The 27,994-nt window shown below is 46.3% G+C and overlaps 1 protein-coding gene across 2 annotated transcripts in view; it reads right to left on the reverse strand.

Moving 5' to 3' along the window:
* The window catches only part of ABCC4 (ATP binding cassette subfamily C member 4 (PEL blood group)), a 2,280,107-nt gene that overhangs the window by 1,299,924 nt on the left and 952,189 nt on the right, over positions 1-27,994 (reverse strand). For both annotated transcript variants that reach the window (XM_069639145.1, XM_069639144.1), the window contains exon 13: positions 1,947-2,033. In XM_069639145.1, coding sequence (XP_069495246.1) covers positions 1,947-2,033 — 87 coding nt within the window. The remainder of the gene's footprint in view (positions 1-1,946; positions 2,034-27,994) is intronic.

Genomic DNA, 27,994 nt, shown 5'->3' on the forward strand with positions numbered 1-27,994 from the left:
TACTGTACTGTTCGATCTCCACATAACATTTTCAGTTAGTCCACTTAAAGGTGTCAAAACGTTTGATATTTTCGGCCACTCAACCAAAATGAGTAAACTGATGATTTCTCTGCTATTGGGAAACGAGGGTGGCTCTGCAAGATACCACTCTGTTACTAGGCTTCCACCTCTATGTATACAGGCTTGATCTCCACCTCAGCCTTTGACTGCTCTATACAAATATGCACATTGAGTAAGGGAGGCTTAGCAAGGTCCCTAGTCCAGGCCTGCCTTACTATTGTTCCCCATCACAACCACCCATTCCCATGTGCCACATGCAGAGATGAATTGGCGTATCCCTAACTCGAGCAAACAAGCAGACTAATGGACTTGTCAGTGCTGTATCAATTCCGCCTAGATGCTGTCCTTCTAATGGAGTCCAACCGTGTGTTATCTTTGAAATAAAAAGGAGGTAGGGTAAAACAATCGAGTCAATTGTCACAGACATTGGGTAAGTGGGTAAAAGGGCAAAAGGGCCTAATGCCAGTGGGGAAGCTAACGTGTACAGCCCTCAGCATGCAAAATTTTCACCAGTGCACCCAGAAAATGTCACAGAGAAACCCCAAAAAATGAAACCAAGTGAATGGGTATTTCCTCCCTCTGGAAAAACTTTCCTGCCAAGTACCTTGTAGCCCACCTCTTTCTGTTCTCCCGACGCAGAGGTCAATACAACAAGCTTGACTTGGTTGGAAAAGTGCCCATCTCTGAAAGTAACATGTACAGCAAAAGTGCAAACGGTGTAGTCAACTGCCAATAAATACAGAGATATTCACTTGCACGTGAAAGATATCAGAAGGTTGCCGCAGGAGCCTCAGGAGCCAGGCTCAGTTCCTGAAGAGACCCACTATGCCCACAAAATAAAGATGAAGAAGATTTATAGTTTCTGGCCTGTAAATCTATAATTTTCTTCAATAACATTTCAAAAGAAATCGGTATAGCTAAAGGGTGAACTTGCTGTGTTTTTCTTTCAAGTCAATTCTTGTGCCAACAAACAACAATGTTCAAAGTGATTTGAAAAGAAAACTTTTTTTTTTAACTTTGGCATGGCAAATTGATTAAACGGGATTAAAAATGTGCTCGACAATTTATGGATAACTACAGATGTACAATGATCTGTTCAATTCCATGCTGACTGGATGAAAACATATGTACGTATCACAAGCGGCTCCGCATTATGTTGCCCTGCCTGTCTCACAGATTCCATATGCAAATGACTCCAATGTTGCAAATCCTGATAAATGCTTTCATCGCCCGGGGAAGCAATGGGAAACCAATGCATTCAGTATTGAGAACAATTTTCAGCTCCGAAGGATAATCAAGAGACCGAATATCAGTTCCGTTTGGAAACTAGGACAGGAACGAATCATTAAATGGTCTTTTCTGACATTGCCTGGCTACAGTACGCAAACATTTTGATGACAATTTTACGGCTGCTTTATACCTATCTAAGGCATTTCTAAGATGACTGCTTTCCATACAATTTATGTGGGAAACGAATATTGTACACACGCATTCACCCATATCAAATTAGTTCTCAGATAGAATTTGTTTACGTGGATATCAAAAGGACGGTTTTTTTTTACATATAACATCCATTCTTTGGCCTTAAAAGCTATTAGTGTATAAAACAGCAAATCAAACGCTGATGCTTTGAGACAAGCTGTGCGCACTGTAGAGCCCACTTGCTTGCCCAGGCCACTACTCCCCAAAGCCCTTCAAATGGGTGATAATATGCAAGGTAAGTTGGTGTGCTTAATAACCATTATTTTAAGCCATTTCAATGAATGCAGGTATTGCACTCTTAACACTCTTAAATCAAGTTCCCCACTCAGATGAATCCAAATGTGCACGCCTTTGGAGGCAGTGAGGTTTAAGAGGGAAACGCAATTGTGTAACAGGCCACCTACTTATCAAACAAGTGCCTTCCCACTTCGGCATCCACTGCACTGAGAGGATCGTCCAGGAGATAGATGTCGGAATCTTGGTACACGGCTCTGAAATAGAACACAAACATATGCTTATGCAGTAGCTGCTGATCAAGAAAAGACATTTGCTTTCTCCGTTTGTGAAAGTAATCTTCACGTACGGTAGACTCAACTCAGAGGAGCGCTTCTCAGAGAACACAGAAAGGGCCTAATTCACAGAAGCTGTTATAATGCCAAAAACCCATTGCAAAACGCTCTGTGAATAAGGGCCTTACTGTAGTAGCAGAGCATGATGTCTAGCAAGAGGCGGCTCCTTGTAGACGGATTACAGAGACTAGAGTGTGATGGGGAATGGGATGTAAACATGGAATTGGCAAAGTAGTAGACAGAACAAATCTATACACTTGTTTGTAAAAACAAAAATGTGTTACTCATCCCTCTAAGACGATCTGGCGACCCAGCTTCAAGTCTTCTTCAAATGACCAAGTCTATGGAAGTTAGAGGTGGTTGACAAAATGAGCCAATCTGCAGAGTGCAACACAGTGCATGGGCCTGCAAATATGAATATGGAGATTGCAGGCAGTGCTTCTGGAAATGCGCCAGTGTGCTCACGACACATGCGCAGAGAATGGACAGAAAGGTAAACCTTTCGTCCACAACTTACATAACCACCAATAGGCGCATCAACTTTGCAGACACCTGCTGCCACAAACCACAATAGCATCCCTTTCTAAAAAGGTGAAGAATAGAAAGGAAACTTAGGGAGCGGGTGGGTGAACCTACGTGAGAACGTGTGAGCCTTCTCCAAACTTGAGGAGAATTGAAGGACCTGGACTAACACAAAAGATGTGGGAGCGAGTAGCACTGCAAGTTATTGCCCTGCTGCTCTCAAGGTACGTCATTAGTCAAGTCTACAACTACAGCTACATAGCCCGCCCCCTACCCAAAAAGGTGTTTCATTTGTAAGTCTAAACTTTTGACAGCATAACATCGCTCTGTTCTAATGGATGCGTTGGTGTGGACTCTGCAAGGCAGAAAGTGACGACTAATGCTGATACACTTATAACGATCAAGGTTGAACCTGGTGATGCGGAATCCTTGCAAATGACAGAAGATAGGTGACAACTGATGTGGAAAGGCCAGGGACCGCTTAGACGTGAACACTGTCTCTTCTGTGATCGATCCATGCTGCTCTACCAGGTCACCCGCCTTCCCCTGATTCAGCTGCACACTCGGCCACTCCCATTGCAGGCCCCGTATGCTGCTTCTGTTCCTCACAGGCCCGTTCAGCTCACACACTTCACGCTGCTGTGCTCCGAGCCATTGCAGGCCCTGTGTGCCACAGCATCCTAACTGAGGCACAAGCACGATCCCAAACAGCTGATCGCTGCACTCACCGCCATTAACCACGCCAACCCGAAAAAAGATGGCCGCCGCTGAATGCTCAGCTGGTTAGGCTGCTGCCTAGCAACCAGGTCGCACCCCATTGGAGAGCCGTGTCCACAACTCCAGCCACGCAGGACCGGAAGGCGTGAGCCGGCCCCTCACTAAGGCACCTCTTAAGGCACGACACGCCTGTCTGTGCATGTCCGTGGCCGCCAGGCCGCCATCGCCACTGGACCGTGAACATCCACATGATAGATGCCCTAAACAGACCCTCCAGAAAATTGCGGCATGAAATGGAAAATATTGCGGCACAAAAAAGAAAGAAATTGCGGCACCCAACTGCGTTTTTTGCGGCATTTTCTAACGTTGAAAAATATATCATTTAACATCTTTTTTAGCCTAAAACCAAGTAATTGCAAGGCTTTTGTAAGTGAGGAACAAAATGTGTTCTGTCTGGCTGCGCTCTGTAGGACAGCCAGGTCGAGTCACCACAGCCTAACATTTTGGATTGTGGTGGGGAAAGGGAGATACAGCCTGATGAGCTCCAAGGAAATGGTGCTGTGCCACTACTTCCAACAGACAAGTGGAAAGCAAATAAACAGATAGGCTTGAATTAAAAAGTGTAACCCTGGTTGAAGCCCATAGGTTTGCTTTTCGCTTGTCCTATGACCCCAGGAGAGAGGGGGAACAACTCTACACTTCTCCATGGAAGGAATCCATGAGGCCAAGACACAGGGGCAATGCAGTGGCAGTAATTCCAAGCCCATAATACCTAGTCAAACAATGAACTCTCTTGGGTGGTCATAATTCCTTGGTTATGCCACCCACACATGGTGACTAAACACACCCACAAACAGAAATGAAACATCACAACACTACCAGGGGTCAAGTCCTACAAATTAAAGTGGGGGGATGGAACTCATTAACAAATGCAATGGCATGTGATGTCATCATAAATTAGCATATCAAGGTGAAATATGCATATATCATTAAATTGGCTTTGCATAACCACCAAAATTGCACAGGACGAATGGCATTTGCCTTTCATAAATTTTAACACCCGATTTTGTGCGTAATTGGTGTCATACAGCCCAGCCTTGATTCAAGGCTGGGCTGCATGATACAAACCCTCGTAGCTGTATTCGTTTCAAATTGCTTTACAATTATTGTAAAGCAATTTGAAACAAATACAGCTATGGGAGTCTTCAATTGGCATCATGCAGCCCAGCCCTGATTCAAGGCTGGGCTGCATGATACAAACGCTCGTATCTGTATTCGTTTTCAAATTGCTTTACAATTGGTATCATGCAGCCCATGATACCAATTGTAAAGCAATTTGAAATTAATACAGCTACGAGAGTCTTCAATTGGTATCATGCAGCCCAGCCTTGAGGCTGGGCTGCATGATACCACTTGTAGACGAGCGTCAGGATGCATTAAGTTTATGCTTTCTTTTCCGGCGCTCGAAAGAAAAGTAATTTACTTTCCTGTCGAGCGCCGGGAATGAAAACAGTCCAGTGGCCTCTTTGGGTGCTCTGAGTTGGGGGCAGATGAGTGGACAGGCCAGTGCTTACCTGGCTAGCTTCACCAACTGTCAGCTCGGGCACTCAATGAGCCTTGGAGGTGCCTGGGGTCACAGCCAAATGCTGTGCATCTCCCAGGCCTGCGTGACCCTCCCCCAATCCTGGGCCTGCAACGCAGAGCCGAGGTGTTAACCCTCAAGCTGCTGCAATCAGCAGCCAGCTGTGTTCGCTCTAAATCATTAAATGAGCGCGAAAAAAGACACACTAAGCTAACGTGTCTTTTTTGCGCTCATTTAATGATTTATAGCGGCAATTGCGGGAAATGGCAAATTTTGCGATTTTTTTGCAAATCGCAAAATCGCCATAAGGTGGATGGTCTGCCTAAACGGGTACTGCCTCCAATGACACTATTACTCCCATTTTACTGTGGCCCCCTCCACACATGTCTCTGCTCTCGCTCGCTTATGCTCACACTCCTGAGTCGTGATTCAGGTCCTCTCGAAGTTCATTGATATGGAACTATACTTCCGCTGTATGACCTCTCAGTATGCTCCCCATCCACACACCATGAGAATCACCTCTGACTCTTAGTTACCGCCTTTTACTGAATTGCCACTGTGTGCCACTCACGCCATGCGACCCAAAGCAAGCACCAAGAACCCCCTCATTCCCTCCAACATCATCACCAACTCTCTCGCTACCACGATCGCCCTTGCACTCATCCTACCCACCGTCTATCTCATTATATCAGACACTAACAATATCAACACAGCCCCATCTCCTATCTCCCACCTGCCACCATGGTACCCTACAATCCTAACCTGACACAAACATGCACACCCACCACCACTACATGCTCACATAACATTAGACGCTCCAGACTCAGAACTCGCACTCAAGCCTCTTAACTTCAGCCACCACCCCCTAGCTACAACACTCCGCAATCTACGCTTGGGAGCACGTTTGACCCACTATGCCTCCCCACACCTTGATCGCGCACACACATCCAGATATACACCCTCGCCACCGCATAGACACACAACCTTCACCACCGCTGAAATAGCCAGCTTCCCTGCTAGCGCCAGGCACAACACCACACCCACTCCCCTCCTTAAATGTGCCCTGCTAAACGTCCGCTCTCTAACAGCGAATGCCCTAGAAATTCACAATCTCATCGAAAGCTCGAACCTTGACCTGTTGGACATCACCGAAACCTGGCTTCATGAAGCATCAGGTCCGTCCATTGCACTTGCACTCCGACCATGCTACATGATCTTTAGGCAAGACAGACCAACGCACATGGGAGGCGGGGTAGCTCTCATCGTCAAAGATACACTCTCCCTCAGACTCACCACGCTCCCCTGTAACAGTAACTCCGATATCGTATCTGCCAAGCTTGCTCTGCCCCCAACAGCACCATCAACATTCACATACTGTATCGTCCCCCTAGCCTACCTATCGACTTCAGGGCCACCTCTTACACTTATTAAGCAATAACATTAAAGCGTGCACCAAGACCCTACTTCTCAGAGGCATTAACCTTGGCTCCAATGACCCCAAAGATAAAGCTGCCACCCCCCTTACTAAGGAACTCTCCGAATTAGGCTGCACACAAAAAAGTCTCCAGCCCCACTCATTCCAAAGGCCGCACCCACGACTGGGTAGCAGACCATAACTGCCACGCTACTATCACCACTAACTCAGCGCTACCCTGGACTGAACACCACTGCATTGAGCTCACCCTACCCTCCTCCACGAACTCCAAACCCCTCACCCCGGCCCCCCTTAACTAGTCAGAAGTGCCAAAAAACAAAAAGAAGAAAGCCTACCACTTAACCTAAATACTCCAGCATTAGCCCCCCCTTCTGCAACGACCCCAACGCACTAACCAATATCTACAAAGATACCCTATCCAGAGCCATCAACTCCATAGCTCCTCTTGAACCCAAAAAAGGCAAAAAAAACTCTACACTCCAAATCATGGTTCACAGGCCCTACTCTCACGCAAAAGGGAGGCTAAAAAAATGGATAGCAGACCGTAGTGAGGACAACAAAATCAGTTTAAACCAAATCTCCCTACTCTACAAAAAGGCCATCACTAACGCTAAAGCCAATTCCTTCAATACTCGTATTGCCAACGCCAACTCACAATCAAAAGAAATATTTGCCATCTTGAAAGAACTTACAGCTCCAGCTAATACTCCAGATGAGATTACTAAGGACGAAGCTTGGTGATCTAGTATCCAAGCCGCCATGCTTAACAAAATAGAACTCCTTCAAAACAAAATCAAGGAACATCACAAAGCTCTAGTCCACACCCATGGTCCTAATCCTTCCAACCCACTCACCCCCGCAACCAACCCCATACCATGCTTCAAATTTAAGATATTTCCGAACTGGAAGTCGCCAACATCCTTAAAAATGTAAAATCCTCTATGTGTAAAGGGGACATTTGCCCACCTAAACTTATCAAGGACTGTTCAGATCTCCTTGTCCTACTTATAACAGCCTTCATCAATGCCTCCTTTAGAAAAGACACAATCCCTGACAGCCTCAAAGAAGCTTGGGTACGCCCCCTTCTAAAAAAAACCTTCCCTTGACCCTACTCAGCCCAACAACTATAGACCCATAACCACTGTGCCATTCCTCCTTAAGATTCTGGACAAAGCTGCTCACTGCCAAATCCAACACTACCTCGAAACCCGTTACATTCTTGGCTCTAGGCAATCTGGGTTCCGGAAACGACATGGCACAGAAACCGCGCTCGTTGACCTAAAAAACCAGATATCCCGGATAATGGATAAAGGAAAACCAGCCCTCCTACTACTCCTAGACCTCTCAGGAGACCTTGTAGATCAAAAGACACTCGCATCACACCTCACACACTCTGCCTATTTCTCTAAATAAGCTACACATTGGATCACCTCCTTCCTCGAGGGCAGGGCCATGAAAGTATTCTCAGACACAGCACACGCTGCCCCCACCACCATCCACTGTGGAGTCCCGCAAGGCTCCTGCACCGCACCCACCCTCTACAACTTGTTCACTAAGCCTCTCTTCGACAATTTGGATGCGCTAGTTATGGCGTATACCAACTGCGCTGATGACACGCAGGTACTACTACCTCTCACTGGCTCCTACACCAAAGATGCCCAATCACTGCACGACATTTACACCACCATCCAGGCCTGGATGGCATCAAACGGCCTCTGCCTCAATGGAGACAAGACCGAAATCCTCATCCAAGGCCTTAAAACAACATTAGCAAAACTAGACAAACTGTACTCCAATTTCACCATCGACGACACCATCATCCCTGTCCCCACCTCGGTAAAGACCCTAGGCATCTACATAGACTCCACGCTATCCATGTCCAGGCAAGTTAGCGCCGTCACCTCTGCCTCAGCTCACACCACCAAATTTATTAATGCAATTAAACCGTACTTATCAAAGCCCAACTGCCTCTCTATTGCCAGAGCAATCATTGGGGCCAAACTGGACTACTGCAATGCCATACTAGCAGGTACCTCCACACATAATCTTCATAGACTCCAAATCACACAAATCAATGCGCTCAGAGCAGCATTAAGCCTTCCCAAAAGGGAAAACATCACTCAAGCTAGACAGGCAGCCCAGTGACTACCTGTTAAAGAACGCATCAACTTTAAAATGCTCACCCTCACCCACAAATGCCTCTCATCATCAGCCCCTTTATACATCACGCAAACCTTATCCAGACCTACGCACACCAGGCCTACTAGAACACCCTACGCCAACTTACTACAACCACCACACATCCACAGAGCCAAAGCAGGAGGTTTAGGCTTCCCCTACCTAGCCCCCAAGCTTTGGAACACTCTACCCACAAACATCAGATCAGAAAACTCACTCCTCACCTTTCGCAAAAAACTCAAGACCCTCCTCTTCAACTGACCCACTGCATGCCTTGCCACATGCCTGTACATATAAGCAACTGCATCACCACTGTAACCATTTTCTCCAGCATGGCTCTGGCATGGATTCACATGCTCATGAATATTCCCCGTCGTCAGGCTGGGAATCCTCGGTATAGAAAAAATCAGTATCAGTTTTGTTTCTGATCTGTCTTTCTTAGTAGTAACCAATCACTGGTCTCTGGGTCATACTGCCCCCAGCCAATGACTGCCCTCTCCCTAAACCCCTCCCCTGGCAGCCATCCTCAGATTTGGTAGTACGTGAAGTGGCAGTATGACCAAGTGAAGAGCCGCAGAGGGGTAAGGAGGGTGGGTTTGCATGTGAATCCATGCCAGACCCATGCTGGAGAACAACAGTTACAGGTAAGTAACTTGTTCCTACTCCAGCATGGGGTCTGGCATGAATTCACATGCTCATGAATATAAGAATACATAGCAGTACACACATGCACAACCATGGGAGGTGGCAAGGCTCAACATTAAGCATTACATAAACTCAACATTAAGCATCGCTTACCTCCTCACCGGGCCCACCTTCAGGCGAACAGGTTGCGCAGCACTGCTTGACCGACTCTGGACTCCTCCCTGGAATCCCGGTTGACGCAGTAGAATCTCGTGAAGGTGTGTGTGTGTGTGTGTCGACCTCCACGTAGCAGCCCTGCAGATGTCCAGCAGGGGCACACCAGACAAGAACGCCGTGGTAGCAGCGATCACTCTGGTCGAATGGGCTCTCCGACAGCCGGGGATTGGTCGGTTTGCCAACCGATGACAGTGCATGATGCAGCTGGAGAGCCATCTGGAAATGGAAGCCTTCGAGAGGGCCTTCCCCTGGTTCACAGGTCCAAAGTTCACAAACAGCCTGGTCAGCACCACGTTGAGCTCCCACGCGGCCGGAGCCTTCACCAGCGGGAAAGAACAGAACAGTCCCTTCATAAACTCCTCCACCAGGCGATGAGACCACAGAGATGATCGTCCCGTAGTTCTGGTGTAGTGGGAGATCGCCGCCAGATGTATTTTGATGGAGGCATTGGCCAGCCCCGCATTGGCCAGCGACCGCAAGTACTGCAGCACTTGAGGGGCCGTAATCCCAGAGGGTTAATAATCTGTGCACGGCACCAGACAGAGAACCTCTTCCATTTGTGTCCATAGCACTTGAGAGTTGAGGACGCCCTGGCCTTTGCAAGCACCTCCTTGCAGTTCGCCGGGTTATCGTACCCTCCAAACTCTAGTGCTCCAGGAGCCAGGCCTGCAAGTTCAGCGACCTCGGGTCGTGATGGAGGATGGCGCCTCCTTCTCTGGAGAGAAGATCTGTGTCCGTCGGCAGCTTGATTGGAGGGGACGCTGACAAGTCCAGAAGGTCCGGGAACCAGATCTGCCTCGGCCACACCGGTGCGACGAGTATCATCCTGCACCGGGATCTCTCGAGTTGGTTGACGAGTCGCGGTAGCAACGGCAAGGGAGGGAATGCATACAGGAACAGGCCGTTCCAGGGGAAGGAGAAAGCATCGCCCATGCTCCTCGGCTGGGGAATCCTGCTGGCGAACCTCTGGCACTTGGAGTTCGTCGCCGTAGCCAACAGGTCGAGCCGGGGTTTGCCCCATCGTTGGAAGAGCCGATCCACTTGGTCTTGACGCAGTTCCCACTCGTGGCATGAGCGCAGCTCCCTGCTCTGCGAGTCGGCGATGGTGTTCTTTATCCCTGCCAGGTGGAAAGGCACCAGAAACATCCCCTGGGCCACTGCCCAAGGCCACAGCTCCTTGGCTTCCTTGAATAAGGCCGGGACCTGGTTCCTCCCTGCTTCTGTATGTAGAACATCGTGGTGGTGTTGTCGGTGAAGATCCTCACCACCTTGCCCTTGAAGGACGGAAGAAAAGACTTGAGAGCCCAGAACACTGCTCGGAGCTCCAGGGTATTGATGTGGAGTGACTTCTCCTCGGGGAGCCAAAGGCCTCTCGTGTGTAGATCTCCAGTGTGCGCTCCCCATCCTTCCAGGGAGGCATCCGTCGTCAATGTCTCCTGATGTGCTGGGGTCTGAAAGTCTGTGCCCGCCGCAAGATGCGTGCGGTGCCCCACCACCGGATAGCTTGGCGGAAGATCTCGTTGAGCGGGATCTTGTCTTCAAAGCTGCCCGCCACTTGTATCCAACAGGCGTCGAGGAACTCCTGTAGAGGGAGCATCCGTAGTCTGCAAAGGCGCACCAGAAAGATGCAAGAGGACATCATGCCGAGGAGGGACTTGATGGATCTCACCCTGGCCACGTCCGTGGCCAGCAGCTGCTGCACCTTGCCCAGGATGGCTTTCGTCCTTTCCTCTGACGGAGAAGCCAGTCGCGCCACTGTATCAAGCTTGGCTCCCACAAACAGTGCGACCTGCGATGGAAGAAGGTGGGATTTTGGGAAGTTGATGGAGAATCCCAGATCCTGGAGCAGTTGGACGGTCCTCGCAGTGTGCTCGACGACAAGGTCCCTTGTCCTTGCCCGGATGAGCCAATCGTCCAGGTAGGGGTAAACATGGATCCCCTGCAGGCGCAGCCACGCCACCACTGGTGCCAAGCACTTGGTAAAAACCCTGGGCGCCAACGTCAATCCGAAGGGCAGGGCCTTGAATTGGTAGTGCCGTCCTTGGACTACGAATCTGAGAAACTTTCGGTGCCTTTTAGAATGGGGATGTGGAAGTATGCATCCTCCAGGTCCAACGACGATAGGAAGTCGCCCGCCTAAAGCTGTCCCAGCACGTGCTGGAGGGTGACCACCCGGAACTTCTGGACCTTGATGCATTTGTTTAACCGAAGCAGGTCCAGGATGGGGCGCCAACCGCCTGTCTTCTTTCTGACGAGGAAGTATCTTAAGTATACCCCAGAGCCTCTTCGGGACGCGCTCAATGGCACCTTTCTTGAGCATCGCCCTTACTTCTAGTAGCAGTTGAGGGACGTGATTTTCCTTCCTGGCCACGCGAGGAATGTGGGGGCACCTCTTTAGAAATTCGAGAGTGTGCCCGTGGGCCAGGGCATCCAGCACCCAACGGTGGAGATGGACTCCCAAAAGCTGATGAAGCTTGCCAGCCGGCCTCCCACCGGGGTGCTTTGGTGGGGGGCCGACACTATGGCCGGTTCAGTCCTGCTTGGAGGCGGCCTGGCCACCTTGGCCTCCCTGGCAACGGCGACGGGATCCTCCTGACTTGCCGCGCCCTCTGTAGGCTTCTTGCGACGAGGAACAGGCTTCCTGACGGTACGTCGAGGTGCCACCGCCGAATCCTTTGGAGGTACCTTGCTTGCCTCCGGAGGTCCAAAAGGGTGGTCGTCGTTGCTGCAAAACTCCCAAGACCTGTGCCGTCTCCGTGTCGGCTTTGATGGCCTGAAGAGATTCATCTACTGTTTTTCCAAACAGGTTGTTCCCGTCGAAGGGCATGTCCAAAACTCTGGTTTTCACATCCTGGTGGAAATCAGTTGCCTTGAGCCATCCCCGCCGTCGAAGGCAAACACCGTTGCCCAACTGGCGGAAACCGGTGTCGGCGATGTCCCTGGCCACCGTTATAGCGTGATCCGATGCCACCTCCCCTTCCTACAGAAACTCCAGGGCCTCAGCCATCTTGTCGTCAGGTAGGAAGTCCAGCACGGGAGCAATCTTGTACCATAGCCCCCTGTCATAGCGGGCCACGATCGCTAGGGCGTTGGCCGCCTCGATCGTCGTCGACGCCGACGAGATGACTCGTCGCCCCAGGGCATCCAGTTTATTGCCCTCGCTGTCCGATGGGGAGCTAGAAGTCGGAGCCGTCGCCCTCGCCGCTTTCTTCTTGGCTGCCGCAGAGACGACCAAATCTGGGGTCGGCTGGGCCCTAAGGCATAGGGGTGGGGAATCCGGGACTCGGTACTTCTTCTCGTACCGATCCCACTTGGCAGGCGCCGTGGACGGGTTCTTCAGGACCGCAAGCCCTTCGTCCCAGATATTGTTGAGCAACAGTACCGCGATGACCGTCTTTCTCTTGGCCTCCCGCCGTTGGTAGAGGAACCCTTCCTTCTTCTGTTCCTCGGGGCAGAGTTGGAAGAGCTCGGATGCCTTGCCATTTCGTTGGGTGGAGAAGTTATGGAAGGTCTATACCGTCGTCACCGCCGTCGTCATCCGTCCCCGAATCCGTCGCCGTGACATCTCTGGGCTCCGGAGAGGGAGATGAAGGATCTACAGGCCGCGAGGGTTGGAAGTGTGGGGGAGGATGAATTCTCCTCTGCTTGCTTGGAGGACTTCCCGATGGGCCCGGTTCCGTCGGCTCGCCCGTCGGGGCTAGAGGCAACCTCGTCCTTATCTCCGTGCATAAGGTTTGGATTGCCTTCAAAATGGCCACTGAGCTGTCCTGCGGCCCTGGCATTGTTTGCGGCGGACGAGATGGCTGCACCTCCACTGGGGCCTCGTCGTCGCCACCATCGCTCTCCTCGATCACTTCCTGAGGATCTCTCCCCTGGGATCGAACCTTCTCGAACCTCTTATTGAGGTCTTTCACGACTTCAACCAGCTCTTCCTCAGAGGCTGTATCTGTGTCCGTAATGGCCATCGCCACCCCCTCTTTTTCCACCTGGGCTTTGATGGGGGTGTTATCGATGGGCTGGAAAGAGGATTCCCTCCAAGGCGGCAGGGAACCTCTGGGCCCCGAGGTCGCCTCCACAGGCTTAGCCAGGGTCGCCACGACTCCCTCGATAGAGGCCTTAGCCGGGTGAATCACAGCCTTCTCCATCTTGGGCGCGGTTGAGGCCTTCACCTTGGGGGGAGGGTCACCGCCTCGCTCCCCCTCGGCCAATTCCTTTGAGATCGACCGGGGCCTCTGCAGAAGCTTGCTGGGGTTCTCGGATTTCCTCTTCCCCGAGCCAGAGCGTTGGCTCGTGGTTCATGGTGTCGGTGAAGGCGCGCCCTGCCTGGCAGCCAAAGAGCCTGACCCTTTGGTGCTTTGCCTTTTATTGGGCCCCCGTCGCCGGGGCGCCCTCACAGGACCGCTCAGACTTCTTCTTCTTCTCACCTGTTGGGCCCTTCTCCAGCCAGTTTACGAGTCGGTCCGGCGGTCCCTCATGGTCCGTTCCGACAGGTTCTTGCAAAACGCACAGTCCTTTTCCACGTGCGTTTTGTCCTCATGAAGGCAGTAGAGACATTTTGAATGCTCATCTTCCTTGAAAACATTCTGTAATCCACATCCAGGGCAGTTCTTGAACAGCTTTGATCCGAGCGTCGAGCTTCCCTTGTCCTGGGCCATGTCCACCAGGTAGGCCTCAGATCTTCTGGAATCCTCCGAGAAGAGTAACTCGACGAAAACTTCGCCCTTGAGGGGCGTAGAAAATTTAGAAAGGGTCCCCGTGAATAGGAAGTAGAAACGGTGGAGCTTGAGGCTCGATTGACCGAAAAAATGAGATTAAACTCTACACGCAGTAAAAGCTCGAGAGCTAAAGCACGAGACCTCCCAACACTTGAACGTGCGGTAAATATCTGAGGATGGTTGCCAGGGGAGGGGTTTAGGGAGAGGGCAGTCATTGGCTGGCAGCAGTATGACCCAGAGACCAGTGATTGGTTACTACTAAGAAAGACAGATCAGAAACGAAACTGATATTGATTTTTTCTATACCAAGGATTCCCAGCCTGACAGGGAATATTCATGAGCATGTGAATCCATGCCAGACCCCATGCTGGAGAAATAAATCTGTTCACTCTTCTCTCCCATTCTTGCTATTCTTGATTCTTACTTTCTTTTTCCGCTTTCTGCACCCTCTTCTAACATTTCTGGTTCTTGTCTTGATCTTATTTTTATTTCCTCCTCTGTGTCCACCTCATCTGTCTCATCTCTCCCGGTTTATCTTTCTGATCATCTTTTTTCAGTTTCAATGTTTCCCACATCTTCAGTCTCATCTGCTACTTCTTCTCTTCCATTTCGTCAGCGTGATCTGCGACGTTTCAATACCCCACTTTTTGTCTCATCATGTATCTCTGCCTTACCTTCTCATTCTACATATGCAGCCCTGTCCACTGACAAGGCAACTTCTGCTCTCTTTTCTTTACTTTCCTCATCTCTTGATGCTCTCTATCCTACTTCTGTTTTCTACCCATCTCAGAAACCTTCACAGCTTTGGCTTTCCACTCACCTTCAGTCCATGCGTCGTGTTCTCCATCGCCTTGAGAGATGAAGGCTTCATTCTAAGTCTATGGGTGATTATAACTGATATTCACCATATCATGCCTTGTATGATGATCGTCTTATTCTGCTAAACGTCCCTATTTTTCTGATCTTCACACACAATCATCTCATCCTAGACTTCTATTCCAAACCCTCTCTCATCTCCTTTTTCTTCCTACTCCAGACTACTCAGTCAATTCTACTCTATCAGCTTCTGACCTGGCTTTATTCTTTTCTTCAAAGCTGACTTTTTTTTTGTATCACCATCAATGATTCTTCTACACAAACAGTAAAATTTCCTCCCACTTCGCTCCCTACTGCTTCTATTTCTTGTTTTACTCCTATTATTAATGAGGAGACCTCTGTCTTATTGACTCAGGTTCATCCTAATACTTCACCCACTGATCCTATTCCCTCTGTTGTTCTTCTTAAATCTATCCCTCTCTCCTTTCTTCCCTCACATCCTTTTTCAATGTGTTTCCTGACCTCCACTTTTCCATCATCCTTTAAACATGCTTCAGTTATTTCAATTTTAAAAAAATGTTACCTGCTGATCCCTCTATTGCTTCTAACTTTCGTCCTATTCCTCTTTTACCTTATCTTTCTAAACTTTTAGAATGTCTCGTCTACTCTCAAGTTTCTACTTTTGTATCTAATACTTCTATTCTTCCCCGATTTCAGTCAGGATTCTGTCTTTTGCATTCTACTGAAACGCCTCTTCTATCAATTCTGAATCCTTTACTTACAGAACGTTATTCTAAGCACTCCTCTCTTCTCATTTTGTTAGACCTATCTGCTGCATTTGACACAGTTGATCACTCATTTCTACTAGCTGCCCTCTTATCCTTTGGCTTTTCTGGTTCTCTTCTTTCCTGGTTTACGTCTTACCTGTCCAATTTTCTGTTTCCTGGACCGGGACAACTTCTGACTCTCTCTTGCCCACAGTGTCCCACAAGAATCTGTTGTTGGTCCTTTTCTTTTCTCTATCTATACTTCACAAGAGGCTAAAGACATTTCTTCTTTTGGTCTTTCACATCATTTCTATGCTGATGACACTCAGCTTTTTCTGTCTTTCTCTTCCTTTTCATCTGTTGCACACAATCAATTGACTTCTTGCCTACTTGCTATTAAATCTTGAATGTCTTCTCATTATCTTACACTTAATACTGCTAAAACTGAAGCTCTTTTATTTGCTTCTAGTGCCATTCCTTTTCCTCTATCTCTTACTTTTATGTTATTCCCTCCTTCTCAGCTTCTCATTTTATCTACTGCTCGTAATCTGGGACTTTACTTTGACACTGCTCTAGCTTTAAAAAAAAAAAATCACATTTCTGTAATTTTGCACGCCTGTCGCTTTCGCTTATATATCATTTGAAAAGTCTGTTCCTTCTTGACCTTTGATGCTACTAAGCGATTGATATCTTCCTTAATTTTCTCACACCTTTCTAACTGTTCTACTGCACTCTTTGGTCTTACACTTACTCGAATTGCTCCTTTGAAATCTGTTTTTAATGCCTCTTTGTGTACTTCTTCAATTGGCTACATGCAATTCTATTTCTTCTGCTCTTCTCACACTTGGCTTGATCTCTTTTCGGGCTCAACTCAAATAAAATGTGTGTCTCGTCTTAAAATCTTGTTACGGTCTTACACCGGACTATCTCTCCCTCTCTGGTTTCATTCTATACTCCATCTCGTTCTCTCCGCTCTTGTTCTCAATTTCTCTTTGTAGATCCTTGTCTTCCATGTGAGCAGTCACGCTTTCGCACATTTTCGCTTCTTGCCCCTTTGCACTTGAATGCTCTTCCTCTATGTTCTATCTCGGTCGTCTATTCTGTGTTTCATAAATCTTTGAAATCTCATCTACTCCAGTATGGTTAACTTAACTGACTGTTTTTGCTAAACTACATATTATTGTACCGTTTTGATGCTATGTACAGCGCTTTGGATTAAGGCGCTATATACATTTAAAATAAATACAAATACACCCACACTAACAAATTAGAGCAGACGTTTCTACCGAAAGGGCATCACACACCTTTTGCGGGGGAGGAACTACAGGTAAATGAACAAAGATTAATACAAGTAGGTTGCGTCTGTAGGCTATTTGTAACAAAACAGACTGAGGAAAGACAACATGCAGGTGACATCCTCACTCATTAACCATGGCAAACTACCAAAGTCCATCAAACCTCTTGAAATGCACAGGTGAACCACTTGTGGCACAGCAGAAACAAAAACCGCAGCTTCTTGTTTCAGAAACCTATTGATAAAACAACATAGATGGGGACATCTTATTTGATGTGTTTTAAAAACATGAACCCACCTTAACAAAACAGTGTGACTCTTCGGGATTGTGTAGGCGTATACCTCTTCACGGCACACAACATCATAGATAACATGTAATGGCTTACAGCAAACGCCAAAAAATTAGACTACATTCAGCGAAGGTAACAGGCCATACCCACAACAAACACCACTTGTGTACCACCTCTTCACAAGAATACCACATGAGCAGCTGTGGTGCACCACAATGCCCATCCGCATTGTTTTTCCATCATTCACCATGCCAGCCCCTATGTCAACAGATGTGCAGAACCACACACATAGCATAAATGATGGGCAAGAAGAAAACAGATGCTTCCTTGTCACCAGAACACACAAAGGTCAGGATTCCAGCTGGTACGCAGCACCTTTACTGAGAACGAACATGGGTCAAATATCCTGTTCTATTGAATTTCATCCACTCAGGAGGGTCTACAACCAAGTTTTAGCTCACAGCACCCTTCACAGATGGGAAATATCCATTTGCATCATCCGTCTTTGTCCCACCCAAAAGGGTGGTCCAGCACGGAAATGCTAGCCAATTCTCCTCAGAACAAGAGTACCATCAGCAACACCAGACACATTTTTCGGCCTTGTTGGGCCTCCTCATTGAGATAGAGCCTCTCTAAGGGACAGTGAACAAGGGGCCCACGTCTGGATTAGCCTTGGTTACTTAGGGTGAAACCACAAGTTTCACAAAATTGAAAAGGAGTTTGGGAGCCCCTCTACCAAGAACTACATAATTTCTGTGTTCCCTTTCACTCATCCCTCAATATTGATGTCAAGGTGCGGCAGCACAGCAAATGAGCATGTGCTGAAGGCTACACTGAGCAATCACAACATAGATGACATTGGTAATTCCGTTGATATAAAATATTGTTTTTTCTAATCTCCTCAGATTAATTTAGTGACCAAACGGGATATACAGCAAGATCCAACCTGGCCCACATTGCCCACCTGCCTTAAGAGTCCCAGAAAGAGGCACACTGTTCCCAAGACATGGAGTAGGCACCATTGTCAATCATCTGGAGAGACATCAGATTGGGTGGATGAGCAGATGGGTCATTTATAGGTGTGGTAGTATGAAATTCGTGTTTCTATCCGCAAGAGAACGACACAGGTGACTGACAGTGATCATATAGGAGAAAGACAGTCAGATATGGCACTTATAAAGGTAGCAGATCACAGTGATCATCCAATTGATCATCCAATACATGGACCCAAGAGCCTTACATATTTGTGAACATCACAGCATTGCATATGTCTGACAACATAACCCTCTCAATTGTGCCTGCTGGCTTACGTCCCGTGTCACCAGCACAACCATCAGTACCGACAGCACTTCCATCGTCATCAACATCACAACCTCAATAGCATAGAGTTCCAGGTGTCCACAAGCCTTCATGGCAAACGGGTCCTGTGGGTTCTCCACACTAAGTCTGCACCTGTCCGGAAGGCATGTGTTCTCTAATCCCTCAGCAAAGTGCCATTTAATGGACATGCATCATTGAGGTTGTGTATATTGCATGTGATATTTCCGAGATATGCGGGTTTCCTTTGAAACACTTCTTCACATTTCACATTTGTCTTCAGTGATGTCAGTTCAGATCAATAAAATGTACTTTTATTGAATACAAATTGTCACAAAAAGAAAAAACGTGTTTGCGCCTGAAAATACCTATCTGTTGCAACGGTTTCACTGTGCTTGGTTTTGAGGTTTTCGTAATGCCTCAGCTCTTTCAGGTGTCACTTTCTTTCCTTCATGCAAAATCAACTGACCTATATATAACACCTCTTCTTGACAGTATTGTAACTGTTCCTTGTCTACTTTATAGCCCTTGTGTGCTAAAATAGTCATCAACTGAACAAAATCCTATCTGCACTCATCTTCTGTGGTACTACAAATCAAGATGTCATCTACATATTGTAATACCGCACTTTTGAGATCAATATTGCCGAAATCCATGTGTAATACTCTGTTAAAGATCGATGGGAACTCACAGTACCATTGAGGCAAATAAGTATATTTGAGTCTTTTTTGGCGAAGCGCAAGTGAAGTCAAGTCTTGTGAGTCCTGTGCAATGGGATTGCGAAAAATGCATTTTTCAAATCGATCGCCGTTAAATATTGCGCTTCCACCAGGATACTGCACATTATCATCGCCGGATTAGGAACTAGAGGAAACTATGCATCTACAATGTGGTTAATCAGTCTCATATCATGTATAAATCTCCATGACCCTCCTTTACATTATTTAATCGGATAAACTGCAGTATCAAACAATGATTCGGATGGTACCAGAATTCCCTGATTCATCAGTGCTGAAATAGTCTGAAATATACACTCATCAGCTTCTGGAGACATGGGGTATTATTTTGCTTGAGGTAAAAATCGCTCCTGGTTAAGCTTTATTTGAAACTCTCCTATCCCCATCAATAAACTTACGTTATAAGGGCCTGTGGTCCATAAGGCACTTGGCACATTTTCCAGGTCTTCATGAAAAAATGCGAGTCTTTGCCGCATTATCGCCATTCGCTGTGGGACTTCCCTTTTTTTCTCTATCCTCATCTAGTATGTAATGCTCATGAAGAACACCACTTTGTCATCTGTCCTGTCCTCCCTGAACATATCGTCATCAGTTAAGTCAGTCAATCTATACCCTTCCTCAAGAGCTTTCACTGTTCGCCATGGTCTAGCCTCATCGTCTATCCCTTCAAGCATTGCCATTTCTTTTCAAATATTTCTATTTCCAACTCTATGGGAATAGTCTATCCACCTTACTCATCCATAGGAATTTGTGGTCTAAACAAACCCATCCGGTATTCTCACAATCCTTCCCAAAAAATCCAGGTAGCCATGTCAATAAAATGCTTACTCCATAAAGAAAAAATTCTGGATCTATTGAAACGCCTCGCATAGCATAGCCACTTGCCCTGTGAACGCCAATATAAACTCTCCCACGTTTAAATAGTGTATTCCTGGAGTAGAGCACACTATTCCTTGATCAGTAAATGAAATGGTCATATTACGTTTCGTCATTAAATCTCTTCCCAGAATATTAACCCGTGTATAACAGGGGAACGGACATGTCACATTCTCCTACAGTGTCTGGTAATTTATCACTAAATGGAACTCGACTTGTAGCTCCAGAGAACCCTTGAGCATTCATGGCAATACCAAACATTGGATTTTTACCCTCTCGTAAACACGGACGAGTTGCCCCAGTGTCTACAAGAAAAGAACAGGATTTGCCTCCTATCGTCACATCAACCCTTGGTACCTCTTGGGGGTCTGGTGTCACTGATTGTACTGAACACATCAAGTCACCCTATGAGCTGTCCTATTGTGGATACAGGCTCATCCCCGTCCCTGTGAAAGGATTTCCTCCTACGACAGTGACAATACTTGTCTTTTGTTTACATACTGTTGTGTCTGCATAGGGGCAGGTTGTGACTGCCCCAGTGGCATATTCATTTGCACTCGATCCTGCTGTTGTACCTGCTGTACTTGCGGCGCTTGTGTCTGATAAGATGTGTGATCTTGGGCAAAACCTTCTCTGGTCTGTGTGCTGTATGGTGGAGGATAAGCTGTCCCTTCCTCCCCCGCTTGAGAACCATCCATTTTGTACATTTCCTTGGCTCCCACATACGCACGCAATGTGTCCTGTCATTTCACAATCTATCAACTACAAACAGAATCGAAGGAAGACATTCTACAACGTATCAAACTACATACTGGGAAATAGCCATAACAGGACGACACTAATGGCCGAATACATAGATAGACCAACACTGAAGGTCAAGACGATTCATCAGTAATACCCTGGCCCGAATCATGCCCAGACCCAGCAGTCTACCATCAACATAGACAGCAAGGGAATAGGGGGCGGCCAATCCACAGCACCAACACCAGAGGGGGGGGGACTAGACATAACCGGTCCCACCTACCTAAGACCCATACAACACAACAGGGAACATGCTGTGTCATCTAACTTAACAGATAGATGGCCAAGAAACGTAACCAGCTACTAAGCATACCGACAGGAATGCTATTTAAATAGAACGTGATTGGCTAGAACCAGGAAATACAACCCACTAACTCAACCTCAAATCTCTGCATACCTAATTCACCCGAAAACCCACACAACCATTTCTCACCCAGCAACCCGCACACACTTCACCACACTGCAACAACAACAAATAACACATAAATTGCATCAACATCACACAAGATCTTGCTCCGATCCGATACTTACACCAAAGCTCAGCGCACGGTGGAAACCGAACTGAAGCCGCCAACAGCACACCACTTCTCTCACACTCCTGCTCCCTCTTTACCCGACTAACCTAACCCCCCCGCCCTCTTGTTACAGATCTGCCTGAGCGCCTGGGGACCAACTACGTTGGTGACGGTGCACAATATAAATACCTTTAACATTAACAATTTCAACATACTGGAGTAACTCTCCCATTAGTCCCTCCTTGGTTATATCCTCCGTGAACATTCTGGTTCTCATTCTGCGTACCTTGAAACCCAACCTGATTATTTTGAAATCTGCATCCTCTTCCTCTGTAACCCATACCTCTGCCTCGTAATATGAACCCATATCCACCTTGATCCATCGGGTGCAGATTATTCACCTGCGATGTACCCATTGCTTCCTGCATTCCCAGTCCTTCTCCGCTTGTCAATACCGCCCCTTCTATGACAAATGTTGCCAATTATTTCTGAACTAACTTGGCTTCCTCGATTTCCCTAGTCCCATCTTTCTTCTTATTCTTCTCTTGTAATAACCTACAATGGTGCACTATCATCAACTGTATCTCAGCCCATGGCTATGCCTCCATCCCTACTTGTTTTTTCATCAGTCTTTATACTGCCTCAGGCAATCCCAGTCATAAAATGTGGTAACATAATGCCAGTCTTTTCCCACGGCTAGCGAGTTTCAAGCTGCCATTTCTCCTGAATGTAAGCAATAGGGTCTTCACATGCCATCATTTTACGTGTCATAATTGCACCCATATCTGATTTGTCAGGCACTGTACCCTGAGTGCCCAACAAACATCCACTCTACAATTATTAAACTGTGCTCCATCAAGCAATGTGTTTTGTGCAGTCATACTTGAATATCCCGTTCTCCATATGTCATCACCCCTCTCCCCAAGAATAGTTGCCAGGACTCCCCTGTGGCCAGCAGCGTATTTCCTCCTGTAATTTTTTCTAATTCGTATATCTATTTCCCAGCGCCCAAAGTCAAACTAGGGAGCTTGCTCCTTAAGTTAACCTTGTCCATCTGTAGCCATTGAATATATTGCGGTCTTGCTCCCCCTTTTGCTAACATGTGAAACTGCGTAAACACGGTCTCATAGTCGGATCCCACTATTAGCCTATCCATGGGAGGGATCATTGTCCCTATCTGTCTCCTTGTGGGTAGCAACCTTAACCTAGTCGCATATGGTGGCAACTCTCCCTTCTCACTACGTGATCGTCCTCGGGGATGCTCAGGATACGCTATAGGATCTGCTGTTCTATCTTTAGGTTGTTCCAGTTCCGAACATCTTACTTCCTTATCTATTTGCAGGATTCCTTCAGGGGCGCACGCGCTCCCTCCTTCTGCCCCAAGACTGGACTCTCTTTCCTCATCTGACATGTTTAGTCCCCAACTAGTGTGACTATCATCCCTTCACCTTTATCCAGATTCAGTCTACTTAAAGACAATGCCCGACGTTCGTTACTGAACAGGTTTCCCTCCTCACTTTGTGATTGAGATACTGGGGATCGATCACTATTCCCTCGAGCTCCATACTCGCTACCACGCCTTAACTGTTGATACGACCTTATCAATCCTTTCTCCAATACTGACAAGTCTCAATTGACTGTCAATACTTACCAGACTGTTAAATAAACTTGATACCTTTGCTTAAATCACCACTTTTCAACATCTTAAAAACAACAAATATGAGCATGCACCATCAATCGCTGCTCAAGCCTCTAATTTCAGTAACCTATCTATTCTCTTCATTGGCACCAATCACTTTGCTATGCTCAATCACTGTTGCTCCTCAACTTTTTCAATTTTTTCACAACCTCTATCACTCTTCGATAGTTTTACTTGACAACATTCAGACTAGTCAAACATTACACATTTATAAACACTGATCACTTTATCTCTCGCCTTTATTTATACCCTATACAGGGTTTGAAACATCACCTTATGTAATCCGGATCACGCGTTATATATTTCACTCTACTCCCGTTGGATTTTGAGAGGTCTCCCAACTCCCTTGAGTCAGGGCTCCTAGGCGCTACCTCTTCTTCACAATATTTCCAGTTACTCAAAACGTATTACAATCGCGTCCCCTTATTTACCATTCCCCTTAGTCTACTCACCATTCATTAATTGACTCCTCCTCCAATACGACCACTTCACCTTCCGTCCGCAGAGCGCCCGTGGAAACCGAGCAGGGATTTCATCAAAGGGGAACCTGGCACCGTCTTGGTTCTTCTTGCAAGTTAATTTCGATCGGCCACTCTCCACAGGAAACCCTGCGATCTTCCAGCTAATGGTGGAGGATGCCGGATTGTCCCAAATACTGGAGACAAACTGGTTTGGATCTTTTAACCATCCCCACCGGTAACACGTAAACTTAGGACCCTTTAGTAACATATATACAATGGATGGGTTCGCAGAATAACCAAACCAACTCAGAAAGATGGCAAAGTTCTGTTTTATTAACAATTATCTAAAACAGGGAGTTACAACTAACATCAACGGACGTTCGCTCAATTTTGTCTATGCAATCTTTTCCCAAAACATACATTTTATACTGAAAATACATCAGAGGTGACGTCCTACTACGTGGCAAATAATGAAAAACCTACTAGAGATTGTAATTCGCTGAGGGGGAACATCTAAGTATACATCACATTGGAACTGGGATTGTGATTGGCTGCCCACTGTCAGGTGGACAATATATGCATACCTCTAAAACATAACATCTTCAAAATCATTAAGTAGACAGTTTTTAATTGGTCTTCAAACTATAAGGTCCTTCGTTATACAGACCTCTACAATTGTCTGGAACATTTGGTTCACTTAGCAGCACGTAAACCCAGACCCAGCTGCAAGGAGGTGGGCCTGACTCTAGCTCCCCACCCAATTAGCCGAAAATCTCTCATCACCCATGCCTTCTGCCATGAAGATTGTCTTTGAACTTGGCCTTGCAAAGTATCCTTGTCTCTGGGTATACATGGGAGTGCAAGCACTCACTATCGTGTTTCTAGGGCTCCAAGTTCAACTCTATTTTCATCCTTGGCTCACGTGCCAGGAAACCACGATTTGGTCCATTTTGTAGGTTTTTAAATGTCTTAAATGAATAAAACCTGGCACTCTTGGTGTTCTTTCTCCGCAACTTAACAAGAGATGATTCATCCTTCGCACGTTCACTGCTTTCAAAAATAGATAGCTGACCTTGGCTGCTTCAGTTTTGATAACAGGCCAGAAAGCCTCGCCATGCAGCTCAGCGATTTCAGCTTATTCTTGCAGCAACACAATTCTCGTCTTTCCTCTTCATGGGACCTGGTTTACTAAATTCATGACACCAATGTCCAGCTCCTGTACAATGGCGGCTCCGCCTGCATTCTATTCACTACGTACAGCCAGCTTCTATGATGACTTAATCTACCATGCATTTCAGCGTCTGTACACTTAATGAACGGGTAATTCTCTGCAGCACTTCATGCATATGTAATCTTTTTTCATACTTACAAATTCACTTGACTCTTTACTTCGTAATTATTTTCTTATAAGATCCATGCATCCTCTTCAGTCAAAATCCCAGGAGGTCGCACATGTCTCGTGCGACGTAACTATCTTCTTTCTTGCTCTTTTTCATATTCCATCAGGGAGTTCCTCCCTCAGATTGTCTCTTCAGGGATGCATTCAATAGGGTTGTCTCAATGGGTGTCTTCTTTCGAATATACGCTGCAGTATTGGTACAACTGCTGATGTCGAACGCGGCACTATCTCAGACTTCCAACCAGTGTTCCCTCTAAGCTGTGCGCATGTGCGCTTGCTCAGCTTCCTTCTGGGTTTTTAGCAGCGCACACAGACAATTCTCACCTATTCAAAAATATTTAATGAGGCACAAGCCACAGCAATTAATTGAAAATAGCTTTTTTTTAAAATAAGCAACTAGTCTTCATATTGTGCTAATTTTGCATTTCACTACTATTCAAGGGTGACCGTAAACACCTAAAATCCCTAACAGCAAAAAACACACATAAGGGGTAAAAAACAAATATGAAAAAAATGGCTCCATGAACAGAAAAATCTAACCCAGATATGCCTGCTCACATTAACCAAATAATGTTCCCTCCCCACCCATGGCTCCTACGGTTGATTCTACCACACTTTGGCCTTATGACACCTAACTTCTGCCCCAGAACACATTAAGATAGTACCGGACAACCTTGACTCCTCCTTTCTTGGCTCTGCGAAAGGTTAGCAGATGTGTACCTATATACACTTGTTTTATGTTTGTTGTAATATGAATAATGTTCACGTGCCAGAATTTCTGTTACTCATTGTGCCTTACCAAAAGCATTATACACACAATACAATCAAACTACCAGCTAAAATATTGGATACTGACTGTAAGTAAGCAGGCTACCTGGATGTGTAACCTTATCCCATACTTCCTCTTCTTAGTACATGCATCACGCAAGTGCTTTGAAGCGGCCCCCTTGCAAGTTAACGCGTTACAAAACTAAAATATTAATTTGCCCTGTAAGGATTTTGAGAAGACAAATGTGATGCTCAGTATCTCCAACTTTAGCATTACTAACGTTACCCTATAAGTGGAGAGCAACATTGCAATTTCATTTACTTTGCCTACACGAGATAATGGGTATGGACTATGCCTGGGATTACTCGTCCATAGTATCAGGGCACTGGATATTCAGACAGGAGAATGCCTTCCTTTGGACATAGACCGTCACACATTATACGGTAACTCGCTCCTAGCAAAACAGTTTCACTGAGAACTGTGTAATCCTACACAATGATAGAAGGATGGGGTATGTTGCAAACAATCCTGTATGCACTGCAAAAGAATTGTGTACATGCAGAGGAGTCATGACATTCTTAAAATGCACATAATATTTTGAGTATTAAATGTGCCTTGCTTGCAAAGTATTATGGATCCTCCCCTCAGCATCAGAATGCCTTTGTTTTGTACCTTTAAAGCCAAAGTAAAGAGCTGGCTCTTCGATAAGAAACACTAACGGTCCGCTAACACGCCCTCAATAATTTTGTGCCTGCTCAATCTCTCTGTATGTATTTCTGCAATATTATACTAACTTTCTTACATGTACTGTTTCAACCTCCGACCTGTCTGTAAACATCGGTCCACCTGCAGTTATTGTGTTGTTGTAAATTCTTCTATATGCCTGTATAACACTTGCTAATGTTCTAGCGCACAGTTACTGCATGGTTCGGTGCGCGGTACAAATAAACTTAAACTAAACTAAACTGGGTCTGCATATATTCCAGTGAGTTTTTACTGCTACAATCCCTCACTTTTTACAGTGCTCTATCAACTAGTATTGGAGGCAAGCACAGGGGCCGAGGAAGGGTATGGGTGGAAGAGCACAGGTCATCACTCCTTGCGGGTGATGAACAAAGCAGCTAATTTCAAAAAACAAGTCAGACGTTTCAGCAGTATACTGAAGGAAATGTGTTGCTCGTTTGCTAAAGAATAGGAAATTCTAGTACCCGTCTAGACAACAGCACCTTCGTTTTCTTTCTACGCTCAGCTGATGAGGGCTTTTCAATATAACCATGTGCTCTGTATCGTCTCTAGCATCTCCCTGCATCGTATTTAACTCATAACAAAGAATTACAGAAGAGGGATCCAAAGTTACAAAAGAAGGGACTCAATATGTTGTATCTCTTGAGATTTGATGCCATTAACTTAAAAGGCGTTTTATATGCGATTTTCTTACATAGAGATCCACAATAAACCTCAATAAAGCTCTTGTTTAATTTGTCTAGGCTCTGGTGTGGAAGGGTGACCATAACTATGGACTATATTATGTTCCCTGTCATTTCACTTTCTATTTCAGGGTTACAAGCAAGGCTCTAATCAGATTTTGCTCCCTACTTGGAGTCAAATGATTTTTCAGGGAGTAAAAAAGTAATTAACTTTGCCACTAGGGATACTTTCTGCTTGTAAAAAGATGTTCTTCCCCTTAAAATGCCTGTTGCGATCAGGCCTTCATATTATTAGAGTTCCTTCCTATGCCACTGCTCTGCTGCTGGTCACTAATTTGTAAAAATATAAACTGAGCTTTGTGGGTTGAAGAAACAAAATGTTCATTGTTTCTCGTTTTTGGTGGGCCCATTTTCATTTTTAGGGAGTAAAAATGGATGGTGTATATGTCTCTTAGCTGTAAGGTTGGTGTTATCACTACCCAAAGGACAACGTAATGTGCATAGTAAGCAGAGACACAGGAATATTTAATCATCATATTCTGAGGTGCAGTTATTCTGATGCAATTATCATCCTTACACAAATTATTAGACGCATGTTCTCCTGGCCCTTGAATTACTTCATTAAAGTGGCACTTGAACTCCTATCAGCATGTTTTTTCACATATTGCTTTTAATTGCCACTAATCCATCGGCAAATGTTGTATT

This window comes from Ambystoma mexicanum, chromosome 7q (genome assembly GCF_040938575.1).
Source record: "Ambystoma mexicanum isolate Mex_15411 chromosome 7q, UKY_AmexF1_1, whole genome shotgun sequence".
In the NCBI taxonomy this organism is placed as follows: domain Eukaryota; kingdom Metazoa; phylum Chordata; class Amphibia; order Caudata; family Ambystomatidae; genus Ambystoma; species Ambystoma mexicanum.